General features: G+C 47.4%; 1 protein-coding gene across 1 annotated transcript in view; it reads left to right on the plus strand.

Annotated features, from left to right (window-relative positions):
* Window positions 1-23,372, plus strand: part of CMAS (cytidine monophosphate N-acetylneuraminic acid synthetase) — a 312,398-nt gene that overhangs the window by 91,386 nt on the left and 197,640 nt on the right. The window contains exons 4-5 of the mRNA XM_078674080.1: window positions 8,280-8,435; window positions 9,535-9,665. Coding sequence (XP_078530206.1) covers window positions 8,280-8,435; window positions 9,535-9,665 — 287 coding nt within the window. The remainder of the gene's footprint in view (window positions 1-8,279; window positions 8,436-9,534; window positions 9,666-23,372) is intronic.

Consider the following 23,372-nt stretch of genomic DNA (forward strand, 5'->3'; position numbering starts at 1 on the left):
CATCGGAAATCAGCTTACTAGTGTGGTCGCAGCTGGGTTGGGGGGGGGGGGAGGAGTAGTCCTGCAGAGGCTGCAGGCATCGATGTGGAGTCCGGCACGGGTCAACCCACGAAGGACTCTGATCCAGAAAAGGTTCCCCAGCGTTCCTGAGCAAGTCGCCACTAGGACTCGGGCCCTCGGTGTCTTGTGCAGAGATTGTTGGTTTTGCTGTTCTACAGGCAAAGCTTTTGTCTTTGAACTTGGTTTTCTTTTGGATAGGTCCGTTGTCCACTGGAGGTAAGGAGTCTTTCTGGAAGGCAGGCAGTCCTCCCCTGGTTTTGGAGGTCACTGGTCTGCGGGACGAGTCATGGAAGCTTGCAAAGTTCGCAGACAGGCTGGCCTAGCTGGGACCAAGTCAGGATCTGGACCTTCTTGTCATGCAGGGCTTAAATCTTTGTTCTCTTCTTTATAGGTCGTTGGTAATCTTAGAATTAAGGTTCAGGGGTGCCCCTAAATACAAATTTTAGGGCATTACATGGGTCAGAAGTAGCCAGTGGGCTACTTACCTCTAGGGTGCATACACTTTTTTAATTTTTTTAAAATCGTTTTATATAGCGCGAACTACACCAGAGACATCGGGAATCAAAGCGCTTTACATGAGCACCAGTACAGCATGACACATTCATTTTTGTTGGGCACGGGGAGGTTAAGTGAGTTGCCCAGAATCACAGGATGTTGAGTGTTGTTGCCGAGACTCGAACCCGGTTCCCCAGCTTTGAGGTCGGTAAAGCAATATGGAGGATTCTAAAAGGGAGGGTCACTTCAGCTCAAGGCATCTTGGGGGTAGCCATGGCTAAGAGGTGACACACCTAACTTGCTTACTAATTTTCCCACTGACCTTGCCGCTAAAAATGAGGCTTGGTGAGGGGAGCGGGCATCTCCACTAGCTGGATAGGCAGTGGTCAGCATAACAAAGGATTGGAAGCCTTTGAGGGTCACCGCCTTTTTGTGCTGTTTCTGCCTGGGGGTAGATGTGAAGAACCTCCACCCAGAGCAGGCTTTTTATCTAACCGACAAGAGCAAAAAGCTCCCATCCTAATGGGTCAGAAGCATGTCTAGAGGCGAGAGGCTTGTGGGTACCAGTCGGGCCACACTAACGAGTTGGTTGGATTTCAGGTGACACCTCTGAGGCCACCTCTGAGTGCATGTCTTAAGATATCCAACACTGGCATCCGTGTGGATTTATTAAGCTGAGATGTTTGGTACCAAACATCTTGGAATTCAGTGAAGCCATCATGGAGCTTGTGGAACTCGTAGTGACAACTCCCAGCCCACGTACTCGGCATGGCTTCACTATGCACTTATAATGCCTAAGAATGGACTTGGAGACTATGCTGATATGCCCTCACATGAGGTATAGTGCACACTGCCTTAGGGCTGTAAGGCTTGCTGCAGGCTTATTTAATTTATTTATTGATTTAATTTCTTCTATAGCGCAGGAATCAATCCCGTGAGGTTATCTCCGCGCTTTGCTAGCTGAGGAATTTTCAGATAGAGCAGCCTGGGAAGTTATGTGGATAGAAATGCCTCTTGGTAGAGAAGGGTTTTTAATGACTTTCTAAAAGACAGGTGATTTGTGGTAGTTCTTAGGACAGTGGGAAGACTATTCCAGAGGGCGGGACCAACAGAGGAGAAAGCACGGTCTCCTTGTCTAATTTTCTTTGTGGTGGGAGGTTTTAGTAGGGCTTGATTGCATGAGCGGAGGGACCTGCTGGGCTGGTACAATTCCAGGGACTGGGATAGGTATTTAGGACTTGCTCCATACAGGCATTTATGCACCGTGCAACAGATCTTAAAATTGATGCGCTGCCGTATGGGGAGCCAGTGCAGTTCTTTCAGCAGGGGCTTAGAAGGAGTCCTAGCGGGTACACCCATGACCAGTCTTGCAGCCGTGTTCTGGACTACCTGCAAGCGGCCTACAGCATCTGCATTAGCTAATGTTAGCAGGCCGTTACAGTAGTCCAGACGACTAGTTACCAAGGCCTGTACAAGTGTCTTTCTATAATAACACAACACAATTGGGTCAGAGCTATTGACTGCCTGCACACTATTCCACTATTTTTGGTCTAGTATCTAGTACTCAATGGCCTGTGCGTATAGGTCGAGGGCGTGACCCGTAAACACCCCCTAAAGTGTGATGAAAAACATCACATCCAATGATAATAGCAAAAGGACCCGCACAAGGAAAATTATATATACATTATATTTTTTGCTCAATTATGCAATAGTATTTACACATATACAACTTTTACGCTTTCCAGGAAGAAGTGGAGTCCAAATCTTGACAAATATGAAGTAGAGCTTTTTATTCAAGGATAAGCATGGTGAAAGTTCAAAAAATTGCTAGCAGCCAACGCGTTTCGTCACCACTGTGACTTCTTCAGGGCTCTAAGGTTGGTTGAGCTGTAAAACATACACCTTGCGTCTTTTGAACCAAGAAATATCAATCTGACCACAATACAGGGAATATATTCCTTCCTCCAATTCCTTTTGTTTTTGTTTTCGATCTAACTTCTCAGTCTTTCTTCTAACGTGCAGCTTTTAGCAGTATTCCCATCTGTGTCACCAGGATAATATCAGACGTAATATGATTAGTTAAGCGTGACGTCTTTCACGTTTTCTGTCCTACGGGTTCAGCGATTGTGATTTACGGGACCATCAAAATCTCTTCTTTAGGTATTGGGCATATTTGCAGTGCTCCCGTTTCCGAGTTTATCGTCCCGTCTCAGTGAGAAGAAGAGATTTTGATGGTCCCGTAAATCACAATCGCTGAACCCGTAGGACAGAAAACGTGAAAGACGTCACGCTTAACTAATCATATTACGTCTGATATTATCCTGGTGACACAGATGGGAATACTGCTAAAAGCTGCACGTTAGAAGAAAGACTGAGAAGTTAGATCGAAAACAAAAACAAAAGGAATTGGAGGAAGGAATATATTCCCTGTATTATGGTCAGATTGATATTTCTTGGTTCAAAAGACGCAAGGTGTATGTTTTACAGCTCAACCAACCTTAGAGCCCTGAAGAAGTCACAGTGGTGACGAAACGCGTTGGCTGCTAGCAATTTTTTGAACTTTCACCATGCTTATCCTTGAATAAAAAGCTCTACTTCATATTTGTCAAGATTTGGACTCCACTTCTTCCTGGAAAGCGTAAAAGTTGTATATGTGTAAATACTATTGCATAATTGAGCAAAAAATATAATGTATATATAATTTTCCTTGTGCGGGTCCTTTTGCTATTACAAGTGTCTTTCTACAAGTGGCCGGGAGAAAAGGGAAGACACGCCTGAGCAGACCAATGGTGTGAAAACACAGACCCGCAATATAGTTTGTGTGATCTTTTAGGGTCAGTTTTTGATCCAGCTTCACTCCGAGATTTTTAACGTGAGGTTTGGGTGCAGGTACTGGGCCAAGATCAAGTGGCCACCAGTCGGGGGACCAAAGGATACTTGCTTTACCAAAGAGCAAGACCTCTGTTTTTGTTACATTACACTGGAGGCAATTCCTCGCCATCCAGTGTGACACCGCTCTCATACCCTCAGCAAAGTTCTCCTTGGTTTTGAGGTCAAGGGAGCTGAAAGGGTAGAGGAGCTGAGTGTCGTCGGCATAGGAAACCGGTATGAACCCATATTTCCGCACAATCTCAGCAAGGGGGGCCACATAGACATTAAATAATGTAGGGCTGAGGCATGAGCCCTGTGGCACCCCCTTTGTGAGCCCCCTTGAGATGGAACTGAAGGGGCCCAGGCTGATAGATTGCGACCTCCCGGAAAGGAAACTCTCCAACCAAGATAGTGCTACGCCTCCGATTCCTACTCCTTTCAACCGGCTCAGCAGGGTGTTATGAGACACGGTATCGAAGGCTGCGGACAGGTCCAACAGCACAAGAATCATAGAGCCCCCTTTGTCTTGTGACATTTTGATCTGATCTGTCTGATCTGATCTGATCTTACCTATGCCTCTTGCACTACTGATGTGGCCTTTGGGTTGCCAGTAAACAGCATGGCTAGATTTGAACATAGTTTGTGCGAAAAGAAGAGATACGAAGAGTTTGAAGAGGCACAGGTTTGAAAACGCCTCGTACGGTTGTATAATGTTTGAGGGTCCTAGAACACCGCTGCAAAAGTGCCTGTGCAGATGGGATACCCTGATACAGTAAGTTTTTGGCCCCTGACAGTTTGGAATACCTGGTATCGGTCACATGCAGCCTGTGCATGTTCAAAGCCCTCCCGTACACCTCCCTCCCACGGAGGCACTCTAGAGGCAACGAGGGTAATTGCCTTGTATAAATGAACTGGACAAGGACCCTTGCTTTTGTCTCACTTTCATAGCTTCCATTCGAACCCTTAACATGGGCTAAAACGTCTTGTCAATTATCATGCATCAAGTCCAATTAGCTAAAACCCCTATCCAGACGCTGCCTCTAGTTCCTCTTCACAGCCCTCTTCCGCTGACTGATGCAAATCGATTTCATGAAGCCCTTAGCAGTTATGGAACATCATATGCTGTCAAGGATGCCTACAAGTCAGGCCTGTGGAAGGTGACAGGACGTCACCTTCTGGAAGGTCTCCAAGTGCTAACTTCTATAGGTTTCTGTAGTCAGAACGTGCATGTCATTGCCAGTGTATGTTTCTGGTGGGTAAGATATTCCCATTATCTGTTGAATTGGAGTATTTGTAAAGTACATCGAACTCGGGACAAATCCATGAAGGGCTCTGATTTCCAGTGGTTCATAGGTGCCGTTTCTGAAGTGTATAGTTGAAAGGATTTTGGATGTTGTATGTCCTCTGTGGAAAATGTTGGTTGAGGTCAATTTGACTTGGGAAGATGCAGCCTTTCACCCTTTTATGGGAGATCAATTGAGCTCAATCACACTGACACGTATTCAGGTCAGCAAAACATCAGAATGTACAGCAGCCCACAATAAAAAAAAAAAAAAAAAAAAAAAAAGCTTACAATGTCATTATTTAAACTTCACTGGTGGATCTGGTACTCATTTTAGTAACTTTGGTAGGATAAAAAACAAGTCAAACCTGCTGTGAATCGTCATGCAACTCAAACACGGATACAGGAGATTCTATTTCCAGCAGTATTTACACTTGAAGTAGTTGCATGTTTCAAGTCAAGCCAATGGGATTTAAAAAATACCAAGAGAGCTTGGAGTTCAGAGGTCGAGACGTGCACTAATATAACAACCATGGCCCTGTGTGATGAGCCCAGCACACCCCACCTCGACACCAGCACGGCCCGCCTCGACACCAGTGCGACTCCACCTCTACATCAGCACAGCACCACCTCTACATCAGCACAGCACCACCTCTGCATGACTCCGCACCACCTCTGCATGACTCCGCACCACCTCTGCATGACTCCGCACCACCTCTGCATGACTCCGCACCACCTCTGCATGACTCCGCACCACCTCTGCATGACTCCGCACCACCTCTGCATGACTCCGCACCACCTCTGCTGAACTCCGCACCACCTCTGCTGAACTCCGCTCCACCTCTGCTGAACTCCGCTCCACCTCTGCTGAACTCCGCTCCACCTCTGCTGAACTCCGCTCCACCTCTGCTGAACTCCGCTCCACCTCTGCTGAACTCCGCACCACCTCTGCTGAACTCCGCACCACCTCTGCTGAACTCCGCACCACCTCTGCTGAACTCCGCACCACCTCTGCTGAACTCCGCACCACCTCTGCTGAACTCCGCACCACCTCTGCTGAACTCCGCACCACCTCTGCTGAACTCCGCACCACCTCTGCTGAACTCCGCACCACCTCTGTTGAACTCGCCTCTAGACCCTATGCCGCATAAGATTTGGAAGGCCTTTCAAGGCGAGTTGTTTCCCCCGCTATACTCAATCTGCTGCCAATCGTTGGCTACTGCATCAGTTCCAGACAGTTGGAAATTGGCAATTGTAACACCTTTGCTAAAAAAGGCTACTTTGGACCCCCTCTGCCCAGCCAATTACAGGCCTATTTCGCTCTTGCCATTCGCGATAAAAATCTTGGAGAAGTGGGTTACGAGAGCCTTGGCCAACTTCCTGGAAACCAACTTCTGCCTGGACGCAGCCCAATTTGGCTTCAGACCGGCCCATGGCACCGAGACTGCTCTGGTCACCGTGTTGAATGATCTGCGAACGCGTGTCGACATGGGCAAGTCAGCATTTTTAGTGCTGCTTGACATGTCGGCCGCGTTCGACACGGTGAACCATGAGGTCTTATTGGGCCGCCTTCGAAATGCGGGAATAACCGGCTTGGCTCTATCCTGGTTAACATCCTATCTCGCCAATAGACAACAGGCTGTAGCATTACCACCTTTCCGTTCTGACATACGTCAGGTGAATCAAGGCGTCCCCCAGGGTTCTGCGATAAGCCCGATTCTTTTTAATCTGTACCTCCAACCCTTGATACAACTAATAAAGTCATTCGGCATACAAGTCATCAATTATGCCGATGATACACAATTGGTTTTTTCTTTTGATGGTTCTGAGGCAGTTTCGAGGGACGTTTTTCATCAGTGTATGTCGGCCACAGCAGAGTGGTTGCAAGCCAACTCACTCCAATTTAACGGGTCGAAGACGAAGATATTGCACTGCTCCTCAGACCGACTCCCTCGTACTCTGCCGGAAGGCTTTTGGCCTACTTCAATACCAGGCTCGGTGGAGGTTGCAGAATCGGCTCGCAATTTGGGAGTCGTATTCGAATCAAATCTACAACTTGACGTATCGGTGAATTGGACTGTAGGGACTTGTATGGATCTGCTCCGTGCTCTTCGGAAGATATTGCCGCTTCTTCCTCGAAGCTAGAGCAGAAGTAGTGCGTAGTACCATTCTCAGTAGGTTGGACTACTGCAACGCAGTACTTCTGGGAGCTCCAAAGACCCTGATCCTTAAGTTACAAAGGATCCAAAATATGGCGGCTAAATTAGCTCTGTCCCTCCCACGCTCGGCTTCCTCTTCTGGAGCTTTGGCTGACCTTCATTGGTTACCGGTCCAGCAGAGGATCTCTTATAAGGGTCTTTGCCTGGTCTTTGGAGCTTTGCATGGTCAAGGACCAATACCACTGCAAAATCTCTTCGCGTGGTACCAGGCCGCTAGACCTTTGAGATCCGCATCGGCGTTCCTAGTGAGAATTCCGAGGATAAACACAGTGAGAATGGGCGGTCGTGCTTTTAGTTTCACAGCCGCTACAATGTGGAACACTCTACCTCTGATGCTGAGGAGCAGACAAGATTTGGTCTCTTTTAAAAGGGACCTCAAAACATATCTCTTTCCAAGAGTAGTCTAAAGCATACACCGGATGGTTGAACTGATCTCAGCGCCAGGATACCCTCTGGGTGACAGTCGCGCTTAACAAGCATTAAAATACATAAAATACATACATACAACTCCGCACCACCTCTGCTGAACTCCGCACCACCTCTGCTGAACTCCGCACCACACCTGAGCACCACCTCCTCATAAGCACAATACAATTTCAGCATCCGCACATCCCCCATCTATGCATCAGCACTGCACCACCTTCGCCTCAGTTCACCACTACCAACGCAGCCCCACCTCAGCACCAATTCAGCACCAACGCAGCACTACTTCAGCATCAATGCAGCACCAACTCATCAGCGCAGAATCACGTCCGCACTACACAAATTCAACTGAGCACCAGTGCAGCACCACGACTTCAGCATAACTCCGTACCACAGCATCACTCAACGCCGCAACATCAGTCCTCACCACCTCAGTATCTCTCTGCATCACCTCCACACCAGCACACCACCACCTCAGTCAGCCCTCGGGATGTGGAATCTAATCTGTTGATTCTCCCCTAACGTCCGTCCACTGCTCGTATTATATTTCAGGTACTGTTTCCCAACCTCCACCCCCCCCCCCCCCCCAAATAAAAGCTATAACAAACAAGTTTAAGAACAGGCAGGAAGAAGTTGCCAGCATTGCAAGTACCAAAAACTGGAAAACATTTTAATAGTAATTCTTTTTCTAATAGGGTCGTTCTGTTGTACATATGTCTCTTTTGGTTTTTTATATATACAAACATTCTTAACACTTTAATATTGTAACTTTTCAACATGCTGCACAGTAGGCACACTGCTCTACAACATAGCTTAAACATTGACAAAGCCAATAGCGCTGGCTAAATTCTTTTGTATAGTCCCAAAGGTGAGACCTTTGGCTTTGCCAGTGCTCGTTTCATTTATGTATTTCCTGATCTGTCTTTTAGAGATCGATGTCATTGGAAACATTCAAGGCACTTCTCCCTGTCTACACCCTAAGCACCTCAAGGATGTAATAAGAATGTTTTTAGAGGAAGGCTACGAGTCTGTCTTCTCTGTTGTGAGGCGACATCAGTTTCGATGGGAAGAATTAAGCGACAAAGGTAATTAAATGAAATGTTAAAGAGTGCTACAAAGAACAGAGGTGCGTTCCACAAGATACATAACATCATTGAGTTGCTTAGATTTTTTTCTGTACTACAATTCATACGTGCCTTTAGAAACCCTTTAAACTGCTACTGTTTCTTAGTGTATCACATTGAAGGGGTTGTAAAGCCATCGTTCTCTTGTGTTAGTGCAGAATACCAAGTTATCTCTTTTGTTCCGTTTCATTCTTCCAACCATGTCATAATACCAGTGTTGCGCTTAGTTGTTATAAGGTATTTGTTTCATTCTGTTCATTTTAGAACTTTACATGCATCTATCCATGCTTGTACATATTCAGACGGCAGTCTTCTTTTCAGGGCTCCGATCACAGCTTGGTGTTTCTTTTGTTCTCCAGTCTCCTGTAAAACGTCTTCCCTGAATCCTGTCATTTTTCCTATAATTAATACAGCCTACGCACCTAGGCCTTAACATATTATACCCTTTAGATGATGTAGTTTTTATTCTGAGGGTGCCTCTGTTTCTAGTATACGTGCAACCTTTCTTACCCTGCAAAATTATTTCTATTATTCTCAATCTACATTGAGATCAGTCATACCCTTTTTTTTACTCCACCTCTAGTTCTCCTGTTATCATATCTATCCATCTCACTATAATAAGGCATGCTGCACTCCTATCTGCCTGAACACTCTTTGTAAGCACCAACCGCCGTCCCTACATTCTAAAGTGGCAAACTGCACACCAACCATTCAGTTCCGGGTGCCCTCTGCCTCAACCGCCCAGCAATTGCAGTTGCTAGATTACATTTTGGTTTGCTGCCAAATAATCTTCCTAGCGGTGGGAAGTCAAGCGTTCCGGAGATAAGAGTAGGATAGTTAATAAAGCAACATCTGTCCAGTTACTCTGAAGTTTCTCTGTTTAGATGATGGAAGAACGTTTAAAGCCGAGTTCAAAAAGCATTCTTTTTCTCTCGAATATAGCGTTAATATCCTAACAATCGTCCTTGAGGAATTTACACACACAGTTCCATTGACGCAAAAAAGAAGCAAACTTGAATTCGTGCTTGAGTAACTTTCATTATTTATCTTTCTGTTTTAGTCACTGTGACAAGGCCTCTAAATTTCAATCCCGCAAAGCGCCCACGTCGACAAGACTGGCCTGGAGAACTCTGTGAAAATGGGTCTTTTTACTTTGCTACAACGGATCTAATAAAAAGAGGTTTTATACAGGTTGGTGCTTTTATACTGTTTGAAGAGTGTGATGTCGGTTAGTGATGAGACGCCATAAACAAGTAGGCGCAGTCTACAATTATGGCACACTGTACCTTTGGATTTTGTAAGATTGCTAGGTACATCAGTCGGATTCCTTTTATATGTTCGATAAGTGCCACATGGGGACACCAGCTATAAACTTTCCATAATGAAGATCAACGGTTTAAGAGTTTAGGTTGTACTCGCCCTGAAAAACAAACCTTGATTCTTCAAAGTATTCTTCTGCTCTCTAGAAGGTGCCTTATAAAATTAAAATAGCTTTGAAGGCGGCCATCAGTTTTCTAAAATAGGCCTGACATGGGTGGCTCCTCCACAAATATTCCCAAGGAAGTAGTCCTCACTGAAAGCTCTGCTGGGACTCCGTTCTGAAATAATGTAGTAAATGAATAAGAAGCAGAATCCCGAAGAATATAATTTAAATAGCAGCAGCTCTTTAGGTGCCTGCATACTTTAAAAAAGCATTGGTAAAGCCAATAGGTCAGGTGTTTGACACCAGCCTTTTGGGATTGGCAATTCTGGTATAGTTCTTTCATGGTTTATGCAAAACTTAATTCTTGGGGAGGCAGCTGGACCATCCTCGATCCCCAAAAAATTAAATAAACTCATTGTCTAAAGCCAAAAACATGTTTTTGGTTTAAAATTAAAAAAAGTGCACATTGCCATATTTGTCCCTGGCGCTGAAGGGTATTGCTTTGTGTGTGGATGTGCCCCATGTGAAAGGGCAGCATGCTGTAACTCTAAGTGAAATCAGCTAGTGGCTGAAATGTGCAAAGCCACTGCCCCATGATGCACACTCCAGTGGCTGGAAGAAAATGTGACTGACACAGAAGATTAATGTTTGAAGCCTGGGCGAAAATCATTTGAAGTAATTATGTTCTACACATAATTTGAGTTGGTTGCATCGATAGAGACGGTTGCATCGATAGAGACGGTTGCATCGATAGAGACGGTTGCATCGATAGAGACGGTTGCATCGATAGAGACGGTTCCATCGATAGAGACGGTTCCAAAGGTAGATAGTTGTAAAGATAGGCATAATTGAAAAGATTGAGCTGTAAAGATAGATACATAGATTGTGATAGAGCGCAGGTTCACCTGCTCGTTTTACCATACTCACCTGGGCCCATAAAAGTATACACACTTTGAACAGGTAAACCTATGCTAATCACAATTTTAATTAACCATTTAGGACCTATACCGTTGACTTGCCAATCCTTAGTAACCAGTACCTATAGTCCTAAGGGATCAAGGGAGTTCGCATAATAGGCAGTAAATAAGCAATTGCTTTCATGAAATAACCACAGACTCGGGAAAGGTTTAAACACTTTATCTATGTAAATTCTTAAATTTTAGAGTCCATACCAATTCAATTAAAGCTCAATCATTTAGGAAGGAAACGATCAAAGCAAGATGATGTGAAAATATTACGAGACTTTCTTTAGGCATTGAAAGGTAAGAAAAGGGAAACACAATGACATACCCACACGAATTAGTATTTACCTAGAATGGTGTGAAAACCAACCCTGGCCACGGGCTGGGACAAAGCACAGGACTCCCTATAGTTCAGGTGCCGACAGGACAGGTGCAGACCAGAATCAGGACCAGTACGGACCAAATTGGATCAGGACAAGACCACCGCAGGTCAGGACCGGCACCCACAGCTAAAGTGCAACGCCAGCGTCACAACCCTCTCTGCAGCGAACAGTCTGACCACGATTGGGTTATCGATCTCCTTCCCAGGACCCGATTGTGTTATTGAATCTTCTGACAGAGTGCTCCGCCAGCACCTCTGCTCTCTATCGCCTTTTGAGTGTGTTGGGTCAGTGACAGGTCAGCTATTCGGACAAGTCTGACAAATCTAACTAGCTAAGCCTACCTTAGTTATACCATTTTCCAGGGCAGTGTACCACCCCCCAATGTTGCAAATGTGTGTATCCCCTCAATTTGATCAAAAGATGAGGAGAGGTAATCACACCATACCAGTTATGTCATTTCATTCAAATATTCAAATTAATGTTCCCTCCCATAGTTTTATTTTCCCATGCACTTTTATTCCTTCCAACAATGGATGTTTCAATAACAAATACAATGTATACGAAGATTGGTAAGTTGTCTTCCATTCTGTGGGTCAATAGTTCCATCTTCCCAGGCGCATTGCATGCAAGACTGTCACTGGCACAGTTTCAATGACATAGCTTGTGGGCTCGGGAGAAATCAGTACATGCGCGTTGAGTCTCAAGATGGATTTCAGCAATGACACATCAGGCCCAAATAAGAGCTAGTAGCAAGTCAAAGAGAAACAATTTTAGACCAAAGAATAAATAAATCCACTGTATACCACTTATCTCTACTCTATTCCCTTTACTTTATTTTAACGATAGCATTAATGATTAGGCAGAACGAACACGGTTTAGTACGAGCAGCAGTGCAAGCATTAACATGTGAAACATAGAGCAGCCATCTTTAATTCTAGTGCGCAGAAGCAAGGTTTTCCCACCAAAGCAGACAATACGTCCTGTCACGTGAGTGTGAAATACGCATGCACATTAAAGATCCCATATTGCGACGGCCATTTTAGATCACTTGAGTTACTGTTAGTAAAAGCACATAGGAAAGCTTCCCCATGATACTAGAAATGTCGTCGGGTGCATTATTAATAATACGAAAAATGTTTATTAGTGCAGTATGTGTTCTCTTGAGAGGGTTGAATCCGAGCAAGTCTCTTTACGTGCGAAACCTTGCTCCATCAATTGATAGATAACATAAATGATGGATTGCTAGATTATAGATAGATAAGGAAACTGGAATAAACGGCAGAGCTAAAATTAGTGATATAATAGTTAAATATTATCAGGACATACAAGAGCACTGAAAGCACACTAGAAAGCCTCACAAGCAGGACATAGTCTAAATTGGTTTACAAATATAACAACTGAAGTGGTTTACAGAGATAGTTGTAATCCACAAATAAAAGCATCACATACAGGATTTCAGTTAGAAATGCCATACATTGCACGTATACTGAAACCAATGATGACTTCATGAAGAACCGTTTCAAATGGACACAATTCGGTATGGTGTGCATTAGAATCCCTTTCGGAGGGCCACTGGGCATGCAGGGGCTTCTGGCCCCAACTGTGATGGTTGAGGGCTTTTAGTCCTGATGTCCCGGGGCCCGATCTACTATGGATTCTGAGCAATTGAGCCCAAGTACCCCTTCTGCACTTGACTCTCTGTGGTAGCAGTGGACGAGCAGTTAAAGTTTCCCTCTGAGGGAAGTGTGGATACTTGTCAGTGAGCAGCACTATTAATTTAAAGAGCAGTCAATGTCAGTAAATCAGTGTCCAGGCAAATGCATGCCTTTATATGAAAAAGAGTATTTTATTTCTAACTCGACACATTCGAAGAAATGTCTTTCGTAGCAGCAATATGATCCCCCTGAGGTCTGGGCTCTAGCGTTTATCTGGCAGATCCCTGTCCCACCCTCTTCCTTGCAGTGTGGTCAGGGTTATTCCCTATTCACTGGTGGCCACATCCAGGGAGTTCTCACTAGTAGGCCTTAAGAGATTCTTTTGGCACTTTAGGAAATATTGAAAAGTGTCCATGGTGCCAGAGCTCCTTCAGCAGAGTCTCCCCCAGGTTCTGACAGGCCTGTTTCAGCTCTTACTTGCTCCTGCAGCACAAAAGCATTCAGCGACTACGGGTGCCCCGATCGTGGGCACTTACAAGCTCTGGTTCTGTTCAGAAGAGTTGGGCTGCTGGCCATGGCATCCCTCTCCTGGCATACGGGGGGCTCTGAATCCCTCCTGTACACTGGCAACGACCTGTTCCGTGCAGAGCTGTCTTCTCGTGCTGGGTGACCTAAGGCTCTCCACTGGATCCCACTCCCTCCAACGCTCTTCTCTTCCTCACAGAGCACACTGGTTTTGGCAAGCATGTTAGTACTGTTGCTACAGGGCAGGTGGTCTTGGTTTCCCTGGGTGATGTCCCCTAAGCCAACAGGGAGACTATCAGGTCTTGGCCGCCAGTCCTAGTCACAGGCAGTATTCTTGCCAAGCTCCTTCTTCTGACACAGGCTGTCTAGCTGCTTGGCAGATGACCAATTTTGGGGTCTAAACATTCCCTTCTTATGGTCCATTTCCAGACATCAAATGTGATTTAGGGTCTGAATCTGTGGAGTTTTGTGCTGGAGTTCTGCTTCCTTTCAAGTGTGCACTTTCTTCCTCTTAAAAGTCTGTCTGTCACAGCAGGAGCGACTCCAAAGCTGACAACATGGGCCATGGGAGTGACTAGAGTTCACATCTGGATGTCAGCCACAGTGAAATGTTCTTCAAAAGTGTGCTCCCAGCTCTACTCTTCGATTCCCTTATTAGCCGTATCTTCTTCCTGAGATGTGCCCATCTGGATCACAGAGCACACTTTTGAAGTGTACAGGAGGCGTCTCTCTTCCTTCCTCCAATATATCACACCCAGCTCACAGGAATGCAGCAGTACTCATTTGTTTGGTTTGGAGGGGTATTCCTCTACTACTCAAAACAACTGCTTCCCAAACAAACCCAGGGTCCTCCATGTAATAAACCATTGTAGCCACATTTGCACTCAGTGTACATACGAAGGAAACATGCTGTCCAGTACTTTCACCTCAATGTATTGTGCCACCCCAGGCGCAGATATATCCAGCAATCGCAATTAGTCTGTGCGCACTCGTTAGTACTGTATCCTTTCTGTTATGTGCCATGATGTGCTGTTTACAGACCGACATACCACTAGCACACACTCACCATGCGCGTACTGCACAACTCTTCACCTTTCATGTATTGTACTGCTTGCAAGCACACATATAACCAGCACAAGCTTTCATTGTGCACGCGCTTCACACAGAACTACATTGCTCATGTAATGTATTCCTGGCTGCCATCCATACATTCAGTACATGCACAAATCATGCTTGTACTGCCTAGCAAAGTTCTATCCCACACACACCTACACAGAGTGCAGAGTCGACACTCCTGCGCTGCACAGCACTTGCATCTAATTGATGTAGGCCAAGGGTGAGTTAAGCACACAGCAGCAGAACTTTACACTCATGCCGCCATCATCGCACTCTTGCTAATTATCTCTTGGTGTAGGCAGCAGCCTTTCAACACTATGAAGGTAGAACTTTGGGTGCCCCTCCCGTCAAACAAGACCGCAATCTGTGAGACTGGCCTATGTTATGGTGTACATGCGTGATCTGTGTTTGTCTCTGACAGCAAAAATCAGCATTGGGGATCCAGACAACAGTGCAGTTGGGCACTCTGGGCAGGGGTACACATCTTTTATCTTACGGAGGACTTTTCCATTGAAACAGTGTGACATAGCACAGTAAGCTAAAGAAAAGTGACTCCAAAATGAATTTACAACAACGTTAGCAGGAGACTGAAACAGATAAAGCTGGTCTGTGCATGTGCTCAACGTGGAAGAGCTGGTATAAAGCATACTGCTATCACATTAGACTCTAAACACAGAGGCAAGACTAAAGTAATAAAGTAAAAAATAAAAACACTAGCACTGAAAGGAATTGGGATGCGCTCCTTGTGAATGAGCAAAAGGCTTCACTCAAGGTAAAGTTAGCTAGTGGCTGAAGTGAGGTGAACACCTGCCCCATGCTGTATGCTCTAGTAAGCGTAAACGGAATGTAAATGACTCATCCACAGACTAATGGATGAAGACCACTGACTGAAAGCCCTTTTTATAAGGTCTAGGCTAACTGCTGACCTAAAAAAGAAAGTTATCATTAGTACTACTTTAGCATCGACCGCAGTATGTGTATAATTTCTTTTCGCCAAAAGGCTTTCCCAATTTAGTATATGCTGAATCTGAAAGAGACAATTAGTTATAGATTCCTTACCTTAGAATTACGCCCAGGCGTCAGACTCGTTCCGGAGAATTTTTTCATCAGCAGTTCCCCTGCGCGTCAATAGGTGGCGTCGGTCGACTCCGCGTTTGTAGCAGTTGCTGTAATGACGTTGCAGTATCTACTTGGACGCCGCCCTTGCGCGCTGACGTCAGTTCTTTCTTTTTCTGCGCCAGAGCGTTACCTCCAGTCAATTTTTGACTGACTTTTTTGCGACTTTTGTCGACACCGGGTTTGAGTTTATCGACTCTTGGTACATGCAGTGATGCCCAGTCGTCCTTGGCCCGTCTTCAAGGCTTGCGACACCTGTCGCAAGCTGATGTTTGTTACGGACCCCCACATCAGCTTGCGACAGGTGTCCCAAGTCGTGCTCCGACTGCCGGACCATGAATCCGAAGTCTTTGTGGGAGCGGTCCCGAAAGCTCCCCGAGGCCCGGCAGTCCGCTACGTTCGAGGTAGTGGTGGTGCGGGAGGTCGATGGAGCAGTCACCGAATCACCACCACTCGCTTCGACTTCTCCCCGGCCGACGCAATTATGGATGTAGATGGTGCCTGTCCCACGGCTCTGATTGCAGAGCCTGAAGGGTCGACTCAGTTTCCCCTCCCTTTCCGGGAGCCGGAGCTACCCCTGCCCAGCTTCGGAGTTTGTACGAAGCAATGAATGCTATCTTTGGGCAGCCTGATTCCGCCGGTGCGCCTTCGGGCCCCTCGGAGTGAGCTAGTGGCCCTGAACCTTCGACACCAGCGGCTCCGGCACAGATCGACCTTTTAACACCCCACCCACCCCCCCGGCACCACACCTGCACCCGATGCCGTTTGTGTCCCCAACCGGTTATGACCGCGGCCTCCACCCTGACTTGGACACGTAGCTGGACCAACATCGACCGATGCCGAGCTGTACTTTTGAACCTCTGTTCTACCCTGGTGTTTCCTACAGGCCAGATTGGCAACCAGAGGAGGGTGAGGAGGCCTGGAAGGGGGTCTGTAGACCCTTTAACTGTCCAGTTGGATGAACCGGACTGGAGAGAGGAGTTTGGGGAAGCCAGTGGTCTGGATACCTCCCCAGACCATGGCATGCTGTCTCCTCCTACTGTGGCTACGGAGGAAGGTGCTTCATACGCAGTAGTGTTGCATAGGGCAGCTGAGGCCCTCAACCTCGAGCCGCCTATGGTAGCGGTCAGGACGAATCTCCTGACGGAGGTGCTTCAACTGGCAGCGGCCTCTTCGAAGCCCCTGTTGCCTTTCAATAAGCCCTTACTGACATCATTTTTGAGCACCTGGTCCAAGCCCAACACGGGGGCTTCTGGGGATAGGATGATTGCCCGATGCCCCGCCCGGCTCTGGGCGACCCTTCTTTCCTCTCCCAACACCCCACCTCTGAGAGCTTAGTGATCAAAGCCTCTACGTCTAAAGGCGCATTCCCTAACGCACCGCCTGATAGGGAACCCAAAAAGCTGGACCATCTTGGGAAGATGTTTCCTTCCTCCCGCTTGGGACTGCGGTCGGTAAACACTGCATGTCTGTTGGGCGTTGCATCTACTCTGTGTCGGATACAGTAGTGCAGGTACTGCTGCAGTGCCAGGAGGAGGCATGGGCTGTACTCTCCCGTGCAGTCGCTGAGGGGAGAGATGCAGCCAAGTGTACCATAACATGTGGACTGGACACCGCCGACTCGCTAGGCAGGACGATTTCAACGTCTGTAACCCTTCGATGCTACACCTGGTTGAGGTCGACTAGTTTTTGCCGGGGTGTCCAGGCTACCTTGCTGGACATGCCTTTTGATGGCTGTCGCCTGTTCGGCAGCAAAGCAGACAATGCGATAGAGCGCTTTGAGGACTCCCGGGCTACAGCCAAGCTCCTGGGCATTTCCACCACCCGTCCTGCGCAGTCTGCTTTATGCCCCTTTTTGGCTCTGAGTGGAACGTGGCGGGGCACCCTTTCTGTAGCCACAAAAGGGGTGCCCGCTATGTTCCACCCAGAGCCACATGATGGCGCAAGCTGTCCAGTTCCTGCGTGGCCGGTGACTTGGGGCCCACCGTCGTGGGTCTGTGGGCCAGCGAGCAGGCCGGTTTACCAGCGCCCCTCTGCAGCAGCCTCCAAACCCTTTTAGCTCGACATTTCAGGGCCACCAATAGGGAGTGGGCGGCAGGATTCGCCATCACCTCCCCAACTGGCGCACCATCACGTCGCACAGGTGTGTTTTGATGATAGTCCGAAGGGGCTACTCCATCCCCTTTGAGACTACCCCTCCATCCATGCCACTTCAGCACCATCGCATGTTGGAGGATTGAACAAGTTACTTACCTTTGGTAACGATATATCTGTAAGAGACATAGATTAGTTATAGATTCTTTACCGCCTCACCCATCCTCCCCGCTCTGCGAACTGACTTCTAGGGTTAAGGGCTCCCTTTCAGGGCCCTAGTTTTGTCTACCAGTGGTCAGTGTCTTGTCTGGCGTTGAATGTCGTGTAAAGAACTGACATCCGCGCGCGGCATTTAAGTAGATACTGCGACGTCATTACGGCGACCATGACGCCAATGACTAGCGTGGAGTCGACCGACTCCACCTATCGACGCGCAGGGTTACTGCTGACGAAAAAATTCTCTGTATCCAGTCTCATGCCTGGAGGTAATTCTAAGGTGAGGAATCTAGAACTAATCTGTCTTTTACAGATATCTAGTTACCGAAGGTAAGTAACTTGTTCATTTAGCTAACTCAATCCATGAAACAAATTTGCCCCAGCATTACATATGGACAGCTGAACTATATTTAATAGGCAAATATGGGTTTTTTCACACCGTCCGATTTGTTGCTTCACGGTATATTATCATTGAGAGATCAAATACACCGAAAGCTCGTTCTTGAGGCAAATGAGCCTTTCTCCAGCCAATCACCACATTAACATTCAGATCAGTTTCCAGGGATTTGCATGTTGTATATTCTATTTAGGTTCTGCGGTTGATGATATAAACAAGCTTATGCATATCTCATCCCCATTTAGTTCGAAGCCTAGCAGACAGTGCAACTATCTGGTTTACTTACAACTTCTTGGTAGTATTCTGAAAGCTTCCCTCGAATACATTTTGCCTATTGCATACTATTGGCTTTGTGGTTTGTAAGTCATATTTGGTCCTTTCTATTTGCTGGCTTTATTAGTTTTAGACTGTCTAGCTTGAATTAATCCCTCCAGTGAGCATTTCTTGCTACTGTATCCTTCTGAATACTCTTTTTCTGTAAACAGGCCTTTAAAACTTTTTCTTATCCTGTCACATTTGCTGTGCATTCAAAGACAGAGGTGAAATGTCACTCTTTATTCAGAGGGAGCTAGGTGTTCACTTTTCTTTTGCTGACTTCAAAGTGTGAGAATTTGTGACAGTCCTTGAGTGCCCATGTGAGAGGACAGGCTCTACGATGTTAGTTTTTCTAGCACACAACAAAAATGAAACCCTGATATTCCAGAATACACTAGAATTGGGATAGTAGAAATGAAGCACATTGTTGTGGAAACAAATATTTAATACGATCAAAGCATATCAGTACTCTAGGTGGTGAGATTTCTACACATTTTCGTTTGTATGCAGTAAAAGTATAAGTCTGTGCACATTTAATGGCCATTTCAATTTGGAATGTGTTGTCTGTTTTGGCAGTACGCTACCACACCATGACACTCCACTTAACACTACTGCACTTTACAACTCTCCACGCCCTTCCACTCTATGCCATTCTATGACACCCCACTTCCACCGCTCCACTCAATCTACCTCTCTTCACTCTACCCTAATATACCCCCACTCCAATCGTTCCAATCTACCACCACCCAACTCCAATCTACCCAACTCCAATCTACCCAACTCCAATCTACCCAACTCCAATCTACCCAACTCCAATCTACCCAACTCCAATCTACCCAACTCCAATCTACCCAACTCCAATCTACCCTACTCTGGTTTTTCCCAGGCCACCCCATTCCACCCTTTCCCAATGTACTTCACTCTGCCCTAGTCTACCCCACTAAAGTGCATTATATTCGATGTTTGCCATTTAAACTATAGGCCCCCTAGTGCCATGTGTTCCCCTTAGCGGCCTCCCCCACAACTATCAAGGAGCATCATACAGTTGATGCAGCAGGCGAAGTTGAAAAATAGATCTCCTGAATAGCAGTTTTGTAATCCTGTGCAAGATTTGGCTATTGAGGCAGTTTTTTTGTCGTGGCCACAACCTGGGAGCCTTGTACTGCTGTTTTTGGGAGAAGCTATCCCTTCATCATGCATGCAGTCCAGAAGAATATCACGCAGCTTTGCAACCTTTTTAACATGGCCACCTGAGATGTGCGCTATGTTGAAGCTGCCGCAGGCCTATTTGATACCTGCAAATTCAACACTCCTGTCCGACGGTCATATTGGATTGGTTGCGAAGCTTGCATTATATCTACTCTTGCTGCACTCTTAGGAGCACGGCTCCAATGACAATCAGAAGAATAGGCACTGTATACCTGTGTCCTCCAACACCTGAAGCAGAAGAGCCACTGCAGAGCTTCAGCCCGACACGGAGAAGGCCAACAACTGCACTATATTGTGACATTTTGCCAGTCTGCCCCTGCTATCATACAGTACCATGCGGAGTAGGCAAGGGCAGTGCCTACCTGCAGTGTGCTACCAGCTGAGGGTCTCTACACGCACTTCTGTGTGTTCAGACCTCTGAGATTCAGGATAATGCAGGAGAGTAGAGCCACTATTCACAGCAGTTTGAGACCTCATCTGTTACTGCCTCTGATTACTAGCTATTGCATTGAAGAAACTTTACTGCAAATTCTCCAGCACCTTGAGGCTTGTCTTTGTACAACTTGCCTACATTTGTGCTTGTTATATTTGTGCTTCACACAACTTGTTTGGGCACAGGGCAGGCTGTGGCTACTGGCCAACAAATGTGGTTTGGGGCATTTGCCTCTGGTGTCTGGCGGTCTGTCCTCCTATGACTCTAAGTTCGAGGCATGTGGGCTGCTGAATTCATATCTATAGCATAGATCGCCGCCTAGTGTTGGGTCCGGATGATTGCACATTGTTGTCCTGGAAGAGTCTTCGAAGTATCACGAGATAGGTGGTTCCTCCCCTGGACTACAGTGCGCATGGGCATCGACTCCATCCTCAGATTGTTTTTTTCCGCCATTGGGTTCGGATGTAATTTCGTTATCTCCAGTTCGGAATCAACATAAACTTTTCGAGGCCCGAGGGCCTTTTTTCAAACCGTCGGTATTGTTTGCGTTCGGTGCCCAGTTCTGTTCCGACTCAGTTCCCGAGTTGGATATCCAGGGAGTCGCGTGACTCTTCGGTGATCGAGGCCCAGTCGACGCAGCAAGACCTTCGGCGACACGACATGGAACGGAGCCCGTTCAAGAAGTGTCCCGTGTGGATCGAAGTATCCACACATCGACGTCCACCCGGTGTGCAACAAGTGCCTGTCGCCGGACCACGATGAAGCCAGCTGTATGGCTTGTTCCAGGTTTCGTTCGAAGAAGACGATTCGGCTTCGGCGCGCATGGAGGCCCGGCCGTCGGCCCCGGCACCGGTGGACATCTTTGACGACGATGAAGCAGACGAACACGAAGTTCAGATGCAGATTTCACCTCCAGCGGAGGAAATAGACTACGACTATGATGCGGATGTCGAAGGCCTAGAAGTGGAAGAAGTCGTCGACAAGGTAGGAGACGACAATGAGGCCTATGGGTCCATGGAAGATAGCTCGGAGGAAGAGCTATGCCCCGTTCGAACAATTACAAAGGCTCAGGTCGAGGGATCGCCACACGGCCTTACCCAAGACCTTATTCCAGGATCCACAGCCCCGGCTACGGACACTTCGGCGAAGCCGCCATTGTCGAAAACGAAAGTGAAACCATCGGTGTCGACAAAAACGAAAGTGGTTGAGACGCCATCGACACCGAAGACGTCTGCTCCTCTATCGACACCCTCGTCTTCCGAGGTGTCGGGGCAACCCAAGCCGAAGAAAGCTATCGACCCGGTGAAGTCGGGCAAAGGCGTCCAGCCGAAGATGGTCAAGGACGTCGAGCCAAAGTCCAAGAAGGGCGTCGAGCCGGGGTCAAGCAAGGGCGTCGAGCCGAAGACTGGGGTCCCAAAACCAGTAATCCAGGCCGCCGATCCGGAACAGCCGGCGTCGACGACTGCTGCCACGGAAGGAGGGCGTAGCGCCCCAAAGAAGGATGCTCCTACGCCTCGGCCAGAAAAGTCTTCCCATGTTAGTGGACCGAGATCGTCTGTCGGGTCGACGAAACCGTCCGTTTCCTTTATGAAGCAGGTCTCAGACTCCCTGAAACGTATCAGGGACAAGGCTTCGGCGGAGGAACCGAAGACACCTTCCACCCCGAAGCAATCTGTCCCAACGCCAAAGTCTTCGACGCCAATCCTCTTCACGTTGCCGCCAAAAGTGGCACCGAAGGCCTTCGCACCACGAACGGTGCCCGAAGCGCACTTGCAGGGATCTGCGGGCTCGAAGCCAACTCACCCGGCTGGGAGCTTAAAGCATCACCCACCCTTGGTGGAGGAGCAGTCGGAGCATTTCATCGATGCCGACACCGGGAAGCTTACGCTTTACAAAAGGAAGATCACGGCGACACGGCCTTTGGAGTCCTACACAATTCCTCTAAAGCGCAAAAAGCCTGCTTCAGATTCACCAGTCTTGGCCGAGCCACTAGTTCCTCGGACTCCAAGAGTTGCCACACCCTCACCCACTTATTCGGATGTGGAGGATGCTGGGGATGAGGATGAGGAATACAACTTTCCTGCCAACACGGATCCTGATGAACAGCAGGACTCATGGGCAGGGGCAGGAGACCAAGGGGATCAGCACACCGCCCATGACCCTCCGGTGTACAACGTCAAGACCTCTCCCACTGAGGATTCTGCGGCATTCAATGCTTTAATTGAGAGGGCGGCTAAGAACCATGACGTTCAGCTGCATGCTGACCCTGTTGAGGTGGACTTCCTCTTTGACACTTTTTCCACAGCTGAAAAGACTGTAAAGACTCTTCCAATGCTGAAGGGGGTCCTGAAACATGCTGCAGACATTTTTAAGGAGCCCACGCGGTCAAGGGTAGTCAACCCTAGAATTGGAAAAAAATACAGACCGGCACCTGGCGATCCTACCTACATCAAGGGCCAGTTGCCATTTGGACTCTCTAGTTGTTTCTAATGCCCGCAAAAGGGCGAATTCGCAAACCACTGGTGAAGCTCCTCCCCCGGACAAAGAATCCAAAGTGCTGGAGGCATCAGGAAAGAGAGTAGCAGCTCAGGCGGCCAATATCTGGCGTATATCTAACACGCAGGCACTCTTGGCTAGATACGACAGGGCACACTACGACACACTAGAGACCCTGTTGCAACATCTACCAGACCAATATAAAGAGGCAGCGGAGATGCTTATCCAAGAAGGGAAACTCCTCTCCAACGCTTCCATTAAGTGTGCACTGGACGTTGCGGACACTGCAGCCAGGGCAATTAACACCAGTGTGATGTTGAGACGTCAGGCATGGCTCAGAATCTCCGGGTTTAAGCCGGAGATCCAGACAACCATCCTCAACCAGCCGGTAAACCCTGACAGGTTATTTGGTCCTGAGGTGGATACCACCCTGGAAAAGATAAAGAAGGATACAGAGACTGCTAAGTCCATGGGAGCTCTCCAGTCCCAACAGTTTAGAGGGAGCACTTTTCGTCGCTCAGGCAATAGAGGTGTTTCCAGAGGCCAGATGTCCCAGCA

This window comes from Lissotriton helveticus, chromosome 1_1 (genome assembly GCF_964261635.1).
Source record: "Lissotriton helveticus chromosome 1_1, aLisHel1.1, whole genome shotgun sequence".
NCBI lineage: Eukaryota > Metazoa > Chordata > Amphibia > Caudata > Salamandridae > Lissotriton > Lissotriton helveticus.